This window comes from Sinocyclocheilus rhinocerous, unplaced genomic scaffold, assembly GCF_001515625.1.
Source record: "Sinocyclocheilus rhinocerous isolate Xijiao unplaced genomic scaffold, SAMN03320098_v1.1 scaffold1294, whole genome shotgun sequence".
In the NCBI taxonomy this organism is placed as follows: Eukaryota; Metazoa; Chordata; class Actinopteri; order Cypriniformes; family Cyprinidae; genus Sinocyclocheilus; species Sinocyclocheilus rhinocerous.
In genome coordinates this window covers 1,624,052-1,634,079 of record NW_015656157.1, presented here as the reverse complement: position 1 = coordinate 1,634,079, position 10,028 = coordinate 1,624,052, and the positions used below count along the sequence as shown (strand labels likewise).

General features: G+C 38.9%; 1 protein-coding gene across 1 annotated transcript in view; it reads right to left on the bottom strand.

The window, feature by feature from the left end:
* Positions 1–6,155, bottom strand: part of LOC107719582 (dual specificity mitogen-activated protein kinase kinase 2) — an 8,583-nt gene extending 2,428 nt beyond the window's left edge. The window contains exons 1-10 of the mRNA XM_016527039.1: positions 5,593–6,155; positions 5,288–5,498; positions 5,048–5,194; positions 4,886–4,963; positions 3,263–3,314; positions 2,185–2,309; positions 1,776–1,989; positions 1,594–1,658; positions 1,402–1,463; positions 494–539 (exon numbers count right to left, since the gene is read on the bottom strand). Of these exons, the coding sequence (XP_016382525.1) occupies positions 494–539; positions 1,402–1,463; positions 1,594–1,658; positions 1,776–1,989; positions 2,185–2,309; positions 3,263–3,314; positions 4,886–4,963; positions 5,048–5,194; positions 5,288–5,498; positions 5,593–5,675 (1,083 nt within the window). The 5' untranslated portion in view covers positions 5,676–6,155. The remainder of the gene's footprint in view (positions 1–493; positions 540–1,401; positions 1,464–1,593; positions 1,659–1,775; positions 1,990–2,184; positions 2,310–3,262; positions 3,315–4,885; positions 4,964–5,047; positions 5,195–5,287; positions 5,499–5,592) is intronic.
* Between the last annotated feature and the right edge of the window lie 3,873 nt (positions 6,156–10,028).

Sequence of the window (10,028 nt, the reverse complement as noted above, 5' to 3'; positions counted from 1 at the left end):
AAAAATATCTGCATGAAAGCTGAGCTGAATGAGACGCAGATTCACTCTCTGCCAGCAGGTGGCGCTTAAAGCGTTTCCGCTGTAAACAAAGAAGCGCTGCACATATGAACTAGATGCAAGATGAAAAGAAAAAATACCATCTAAACTTTTCTAAAGACAGTAAGTTCCCCTCAGACATAAATTCATATAAACTCCTACCCCTAATTGAATCACGATTTGTTTAGCATCTCAACCGATTTGAATCGTCACATATTTGAATCGATTTTCAACCGGCTCGCGGTTAATCGTTACATCCCTATTAGTTCATGTTAACAACAGTAGTTAACTAACGTTAACTAATGAACCTTCTTGTAAAGTATTACCGATATGTTGTCACTCCAAAGAGCTCTCACTCTTTAAGTCCTATCATGTTATTCCACTTTCTAGATGTAGTGATAAAATACTAAAATTGTAATAGTTCAGAATCTGATACCATACAGGGAAATGTACGTACCATTAGCATCTTAAGGTCAGCTCTGTCAGCAGGGTTCTTAATGAGGCTGTGAAAAACACACAAAAAAACATCAGTAAAGACAAAAAATTCTGAAATCAATAAATCATTAGCCCAGAAATCTAGAGGGAGGTGTTGAGGGTTTTGTATTATTGCCTTTATTTGACAGGACAGTAAGTACTTTTACAATCACTGTTTTAATTTAAGTGTTTTAAGTTTTTTTGCATAGTCAAGCCACCTTGCGTAGTCTTAAACTGCCAGTCCCAGTAAACAAATTTTTGAAGGACTAAACAGACATTGCATGTCACACCACTTTCTTTCGGAGCAAGTGCACAACACCGGGGCAAGAAAAGTGTGCACATACCGGGCAAATCTAAGCTACATTACATTATCTAGATCAGTTAATCTTACTTTGCAAAAAACAAACTGGTAGATTTCAGTCAGACTAAACCGTTGGCGTGACATTTTAAAAGGACAAGTTATTGCTTTAGTCTTATTGAACTTTTAAAGTACATTTAAGTGCGATCAGTGAAGATTTACAAGAAATTAATAGAGAAAGTACGTGTGAGACTGGGAACAGCGCAGTCCAGATTCAAACCTGCATTCACCAAACTGTACTACACGAGAGGTGTCCAATCTTGCTCCTGGAGGTCCACTATGTTGCAATGTTTAGCACCAATCCTAATTAAACACACCTGAACCAGCTAATCAATGTCTTCATAATTAAAAGAAACATCCAGGCAAGTGTGTTGGGGCAGGTTAGCCATCCGGGAGCTAGAATGAACATCCCTGTACTATGGCCCTTTTATCATGGTCCAACTTTGCCATAGCTCAGATGCCGTTTTGATCAACACTGAAGATTTTGCAGGTTCATACAATAAAAACACCAGTGATAACACATAGGAGCTCACCATTTCATCACAAACTCCTCAAAATCTGTGGTGAAGACACTATGGGGCAGCTTGGGTGGTGGCTGCAGATGTAGAGACAGGTGGGGAGCAGAAAAAGGGGTGATATTGAAGTGAAACTGCTACATAAAAATACTTTAAAAGGCAAAAATAAGCAAAAAGGAAGTAAGTTGCACGCTAAGCAAATTCTCTGACCTCATTGACAATGTAGTCCAGTAGCTCAAATATAGCCATGGCTGGCCTGCTGTCCATTCCATGTCCTGGGGGAAAACAATTTGCAAGGTTCAACTTAAACACACATATTACGCAGAATATAGAGAAAATCGAATGCGCTTAAAACTAATGCCAATGTTTGGGGAAATTAAACAAGGTCTTACCGCTAACCGGTCGTCCTGGAGGCCTGGGTCTTGGGGACATGCTGTGGCCTTCTGCCCCACCTGTGTCCAGCACTGGCCGGCCAAATATGGCCTCGAGTTCCTTGGCATCGGGAGGGGGGATGGGGTAGCGTCCAATAGCCAGCTCAACCAGTGATAGGCCCATGCTCCACACATCCGACTGAACTGAATAGTGTGTGCCCTGGAGTCTCTCCGGCTGTCAAGGCAGAGAGCAGAGAGAAAGTCAAAGCTCTACTAGAGTGGGGCGCCGCACCCTGCAGGTGGCCAGGAGGAGTGGGCTAAAACCTGGCAGCGACTTCCTCCTCTCCACATGGAAGAATCCTGGGCACCGGCACAGGGCTTGGAACGAGAAGGACTGGGGGTTGGGGAGGGAAGTGGGCGGGTGACTCACCGACATGTACGACCGTGTTCCAACGAAGGAGTTGGCCATAGAGTCGATGAGCTGGCCACTCACGCCAAAGTCGCACAGTTTGATCTCACCGCGCGAGTTCACCAGGATGTTGGAGGGCTTAACGTCTGTAGGGACCAGAGAGAAAGACCATGTAAGATGGAGGGCTGGGGTCCAAATCCCAGCGGCACCACCTGGCTTTTCATCCCTGTTCAAATGCCCTTTCTCCAGCACGCCCAGCAAAAACATTTCGCAAGATGCTCTTCATACTGCAAAGCTAGCTCCGACAACACCGTCGCAGCAGAAAAGACAGACATGCAAGCCACTTTACACCTCTCTACTCTTAAACACAGGGCAAGAGGAGCAAATAACGGTGCAGACATGTAACGATTCCACACATGACGGGCCCTCCTTCAGCCCTAACACCCACTGGGAGTGGACAGAGGGGTGAGAGTGGGAAAGGAAAAAGAAGGGAGGGGGTTGCAGGGTGCGGCTGCCATGTAATCACATCCGAGAGGCTGTAATTACCAGCTGGGCTCCTCGACAGCTCCTCGCAAGCAGGCGAACGCTCCCTGCCACAACAGCACAACTATAGGCCTGACCCTCCCTGTCTAACCCTTTAAATCCAGTGTGGCTCCTTCAGACCCTCATACAACCCGACAGAGAATCTGATACTTTGCATTTTCAGACATAGTATTATTGCTCAAACGTTGGTTGTGCCACACTGAAGCTATTTCTATGGTAACTTGTGATCTACTTGCAAAAAATGCCTATGTAGTGTTTGTTTTTTTAAACGTTTGATTGTAGAAGATTGATGTTTGGCAATGAAATAATATAATAATAATTTTTTGCAATATCTTTGCTTCATTTAATCTCAGGTTTGCAGTTGCACGAAGGTCTCTGGTTAGAATTTCAGTAAATACCTTTGAAAAAATGAGGCCTAATCTCTATAATAATCCTTTTTAAGCTTCTTATGTAATTTCAATAGCTGCATTACGGGCTACTTCCTGCTGCCATCCAGCGCCTGTATGCACACGTACGTTTTCTAAGATATTAGTAAGGAATGTTGCTCTGTGTGTACCTCTGTGCATTATTTGGTGTTTCTCCCGAAGATATGCCAGGCCTCGGAGTACCTGTGGAAAGAGAGTTATAGATATCATCATTAGGGTTTATCTCTCAACGGTCAATGTGGTATCTAGCTTCCTGAATTTACAGAACATTTTACATGGTTTAGTTTTTACAAAACAACTTCTGCTTTGTGATTACTGAAATCTGAGATGCATTCGCTCACACGTGCAATAAACAGTATGGACACTCATAAACAGATCTCTGCACCTTTGTTTGGACTTTGTGCTAAAATGTTTGTGTTTTGTCATGATCAAATGTGAAACAGAAGTTCAACCCTATTCATTTGGAAGAATAAGTTAAATGTGTGTTGAAAAATGTGCATGTTTTGGTGACTCTGACTTAAAAGGGAGTTTGCACATCTGTGGGTGTGGTCACAGCTTTATTATTTTGCGGTCTGTGCATACTAGTGCCAGACATGTTACGATGGAGATTCTGCATTTAGAAAAGAAGAGGAGCAGGTTCCCCTCTATACTTTTCATTTAATGGATTCCTATAGCGGTTTCATGTACTTTTCATTTAATAGATTCCTATAGTTTTTTCACAATAACCTGATCTTTTCACATGTGCATTACCCATGTATATGCACAATTTCTTTACATATAGTATTACAAATATTATAAACACAATTACCGTAATTAACAGCACACCAAAAACAAGAAACTGGTAGAGTTAAACTATATTCTAGGGATGCGCCAATATTATATAGTTCTCCCTGATACCGATAAGATGGTAATTATTTTCATGTTATTGCTGATAACCAGTAAATGGACAGTATTAAAATACAATACTGTTTGTCCAAGTAAGACAAAATTAAAGCACTTAGAACTAAAAGACATCACAACACCATAATATACAGGAAGCAAAATATATAGTAAATTATTATTATTTTTTCACTCTTAATGAGTGTAAGAGTAATATCCAACTAATATCCAATATCGACAATATATATGGAACAAATGATATGGTATCAATATTTTTTTTTCTATCACAAAAAAAGTCAACCTAGCTGGATAACAGTATTAGAAATACTTTCAAACTGACTAGTCTGAATGACTAGTTGGTCTTAAGAAATCGCTTTATAGTAAAATTGATGAAGGATCATACAGGGTAACTAATGGATATTCAACAAATACATAAAGTTCATAGCTATAACTGTTATCTGCGCAAAACAAATAATTTAAAAAAGACTTATGGATCAAGCATTTATAAAAAGAATATTGTTCACAGCAGATTTGATGTGAACAGCAATTGTACCAATAATTTTGTGAAAAGCAGCAAATTTGGATAACATATCTAATGATAATATGCACACCTCAAACACACTTTGAACAAAAGCACCTTCCAAAAACAGAGTTTGAGTGTCAACACATTACAAACCTCAACAAGAAGTAGTGCCCTTACATTTGTTACACTTAAAGAAGAAACACCTAATATTGATTAGGCTTTAAAAATCTAGACAATCTAGTCAACCTTGCTAACCAACTAATCACTGTTGTGTCAGTATGGTTGATTTGTCATCAATCTCTAAACAGCATTATTTGAAACAGATACAACAGAAGAGGATGATAATACTTACAGCTATGCTAACTTTGCCCAAAATTTCTTCAGGGATTCTTCTGGCTTCCTTCAGCACTTGATCCAAAGAACCTCCATCCTGCGGACAAATACATGTCAGTGTGCTGTAACACTTTTGCTATGAACTCTTGCTATAAACCTTAAACAACAACATTGGTCCCACCATGTGCTCCATACAGATGCTGATTTCTCCATCGCTGTAAAAGGCGCCGTAAAACCCTACAATGTATGGTGAGTTGCACTCATGCAGGACCTGCAGCTCTCGTATAATCTGGTTCCTGATGGCTGGTTTGATTTCCAAATGAATAAGCTGGGGAAAATACAAAAGTTCAGCCTTTGATCACATTGCATTACCTGCCATGAGCAAACTAGCAGCAGGTGCATAAGTCCGTCGATCGCTTACCTTCCTGGCCATGACCAGTCTTGAAGGTTTGTGACGGACTTTGTGGACCACCCCACCGTTACCTGCACCGAGTTCACATATGGGGTCAAAATCTTCATCCTTGAGCTCACCCACCTGGGCTTTCTGGGTGAGGAAAGCCTCAAGACGCTTCCTCTGCTGTTCATCCAAGTCTAACTCCCCTAACTTCTTCTGCAAGGCCTCCAGGTTGGCCCTAAAGACAGGAAAAACAGGACCAGGTGAGACATACTGAAGTATGCAAGAAGGTAAGCCAAACAAATGTCAGATTTAGCAAACTATATACGTACTCTGATGCTGCATCTATGTTGGTTGACTGTCCTTCTCCTGTGGGGGTTATAATCAAGGGGACCGGTCTTCTTTTTGGTGCCATACTTGTCAGTTATCTATTTCAAAGAGAACAACCAGGTTGTCTCTGCTGACATCCAATCCTTCAAATTGCTACACAAACCCTTGCAGTTGTGTCTTTAGAAGTTTCTGAGATTCGTAAGCTCTTAATTTCAACACCCTGTCATGCTTCCAGAAGCTACACCAAATAATATTTCGATGTCAAGTAGAAAGAGCGAGTGCCACAGGCGCAAAAGTGCACAAAATGCAGTTTATTTCATCGCTGGAATGTCGCTTCGATTCGGCCTCTGGCTCGCGCGCGCTCCCACAGACAAAAGGCGGCAAAAGGCAAGTCAGGCCTGTCGTTCGCAAACAGCAGACCGACCGCGAAACGCTGTCCGAAATTGTTTGGCCTGGAGGACCCGCGAAAACAGAAGTTGAAATTTCCCCCAAGAAAAAAAAGGAGGGGGAAAAAAGTCCGGCCAGGAAGCCGCTATCCAACCAAGAGGAAGCGTTCACAAGCTCTCGCGAGATCTGTCGTCAGAGCGCTCCAGTTGTCGCGAGCTTTGACAAAACGATGAGTGCTTATTTGAGTAAGAACGACATCTAGTGGTGAACTGAAGAACCGTCACATTCACAAGGAAAGTTACCGCCAAATTTCTGAAATATTTTAGCATCTCATGTCACATTTGCTGTAATATAATACGTAATTTTCTGCAGTCTGAGCTTCGTCAGTAAACCCTGGTAAGCTGTGCAGTTGTCAAATAACCAAATAGCTTGACAACAGAGCTGGGTAGAAATTGTAGTCCGTTACTGATTCCAAATTACATGACAAAAATTGTAGTTAGTAACGTAATCCATTACACATGTCAGGTAATATAATCAGACTACTTTTAGATTACTTTTGACCAAACTTGTTTATCACATTGATTTAAATAGGATAATGTTGTACCATAATGATAAAAAATACAGAGTAATATTAAATTAACAACATGAAGTACATTAAACATTACATTACATCAATGTTTTTCCAAACTGGGGTTCATGAAGGAACTGCAGAGGGTTTGTGAGTTTAATGAAAAGCTAATAATTAATTAATTCATAATAATGTAAAATTAAAATAAATCATGTCAAAATAACAACAATCAAAATATTACACTTACTAAAAAATGAAATATTTTCTTTGTTTACCTGCATGTCATGTGACCATTAACCAACCGCGAACATGCATACGTGATACTTAAATATGAACGTATCTTAAAATCTGTAGGGTAGCCTACTTAAACTAAATATATTTTGTGAAAGAGGTTCAGATGACAAATAAGTTTGGGAATACCTGCATTACATGTAAATAAGAAATAACATGAATTTGTGTAGTTTAATGTGTTTGAAAGACAAAAGCCTTCCAAAGACACAGTAATAAATAACCTATTGAGTGATAATTCAAATAAAAATTAATGTGTCATCAGTATTTGATACAATGTTGAAACACTTCTTAAACCTGAAATTATTTTTGTAAATCCAGTGGTCAAATGATGTTTAGCCACCTGACTAGTGACTGCTCTTTGTGTGAATGTCCAGAAAACTGGAAGACTTTCTGAGTGTATATAAGCGGTAGGCTATTTTAGAAAAGAACATTTCAAAGATGAAATTGTATGAATAATATTTAATAATGTAATCAGTAAAAAAGTAACTATAGTCTGATTAGGGGTCCTATTTTAAAATGTAATTTAATCTAATTACAAGTACTTAATTTTCAGAATCTGATTACGTAATCCAGATTACATGTAATCAGTTACTACCCAGCTATGCTTGACAACATACCATACTACAGTAAAATATATTCATATTAGAAAAGGTAGTAATAATCCTTTACCATCTTTAACAAAAAGTGGCAAAACGTTTTTGTTTTTGTACACAATGCAAATACCTCAATACATTAATATGGTATCAAAGTCACCAAATCATCAATACTTCTTTATGTACTTGTAACCAGTTTTATTGTAGTAAAATTAACTGTAGTAATTATGGTATTCTGGAAAAAAAAATCTTTATTATACATTTCTACGGTATACTTAAATATATTCTTTAAGTAATCAATGGAGTTAAATCCAAGATTTAAAAATCACTGGAAAGGCATTTATTTTAAATCAGTTTAATTAATTGCACACATAATTGACAGGGGTTAGAGCTTTTACAGTTCGATTTCAGTTCAGACAGGGACAACTGATTCGCTCATATTGTCAAATCCCACGTTGAGGACATCGTAGAAGGTCACCGATTTACATTTTCCTCAGGAAGGGTTGAGAGTAGCCAATAACAATGTTTTTTTTTTTTTGCCTGCCCACTGGAGCAACTGGAGGCAATTCAAAACTTGATAAAATATTATTAGTTTTTATTTGCTTTTAATATGAACATATAAAAGACAAACAAAACATTTACATCAAGAACTGCAAGCCACTGCCCATGCTGTCTTAAGCACTGTAATAAGAGGGGATGCCTCCATTCCCAAAAAAAACACTTCAACCTCACCTGGCTACACAGAGGCCGTCTTCACCTCTGAGCTGGAAATATATTGTGATCAATCACCATCCATTTATCTTTTCATTGTAAGCAAATGTACATTTTATCCACATCTAATAGATCGTTCTAGGCATCTAAAGATGGAAGTCTATTTAAGAAGTTCCTTACCTAAGTGTGGTCAAATTTAGGGGAACATACTACATTAAGGGCTTATTATGTGAAACTGTCAACTGCAGCACTGATTACTCTTAAAAAATATAAAGGGGGAATGAAATTGGGCTATCATGAAGAGATGGAAGACCATGCCGACTCAAAGACGAACCTACATTTACAAGTAATTTAACCCTTCATGGCAATATTCTTATGCTGAGAAATTCCCAAACACAGATAGGATACAGTACTGAGTATTCAAGTCAGAATTCAGGATTAGTTGAAAAAAGGGAGGGGGCCAAAAAAAAAAAAAAACCTTTAAAATTACCACTAGTGAGTACAGTGATTTTCTCTGAAGCCTTGGAGGACAACAAAATATGCTATACACAGCAATATTCGTATGCCTTGCAAGTACATCTTAATTTCCAGATCAGAAACCTAGACTGCCTTATGTGACCTGATGATGAGGGTAATATTGTACACGATGCTGTAACCTGGTTCGAGTGTCAAGTTTGACTGAGAAGAAAATGTAAAGACAAGTAGAACACGTCATCCCTGAGTCCTCCTCAACAGATCAGCCATATGGATGTGCCATTTGTGTTTGGTCGTTTAGCAGGAGTTTAATTCTTCTGAGGTTTAGGTCAAGTCTGCATAGTCCTGACTAAGCCCCCTTATGTTCGGACTGTTGCAAATGGCTGAATGTGCATGTACAGCAGCAGGCCGTGAGAGGACACAGCGCTATCTACCACCACAAAGCAACATGCTGGAAATTCATGAAATTGCTGCGAAATGCCTCATGAAATGCACAAAAATACCAAACGTAATTCAAATAAAAGAGGCAAAAACTGTTAAGTCAATAAATACTCATTCTGACAACAAATTAAGGAACTTATTTAAGTTTTGCACCTGTCGCTAAGTCCACAAAACATTACGCAAATGTCAACACCTCCTCAACCGGCTGAAATGAACACAAACAACCTCCATACAATGGGCTCAAACAAATCAGCCATTCGTCCAAAATGAAAAAAAAGTGAAAATTGTAAAAAGTGAAGTCAACTGAGAAAAAAACCACAAAAAAAAACAGGTTTTGAGTTCAGGCAAATAAATTTAAATTTTGCCAATAACGTCAGCTCCCCTGCTAGATAAACCTAATAATTTACTACAGACATGTCTAAATGAAAACTAAAAACAACTCTGTCCTCTCCTCAACCTGATTTAACGTTCTGCCTTTAAGTAGTTATGACTTCAGCAGCCTTGTACAGACCAAAACGACTGAAATAAAGCAATAAATGACATGGAGACCTGCAATTTTCTATTAAATGATCAGAAATAATACATTATCATTATTGCATTAGCTATCGTACAATATTTACCCGGTGACAAGCATCTCAAAACGACCATTGGTGTCAAAACGCCATTCTTTCTGAACTGAGTGTCCATTTGCGCACTACATTCAGTCAGTACACACTAGTTGACCAACAGATTTGACTGGAAAACTCGTTGCTCGAGTCAGAATCTTTTTTAATATGATGTCTAAATGGGCAAGCACAAAATAATGAGCAATGCATGATGCCTCTCCAGTGTTGCTGCACATAAAAAACAAAAGGGATTGAAAAAAGGAAAAAAAAATCATGTAAGGGATTTAACACCCTTTCAATAACCCTCTGGTCTGGTCAAGTTCGCTGTTAGACTGAGGTAGCTTGTCAACATCTGTGGACAAATTAAA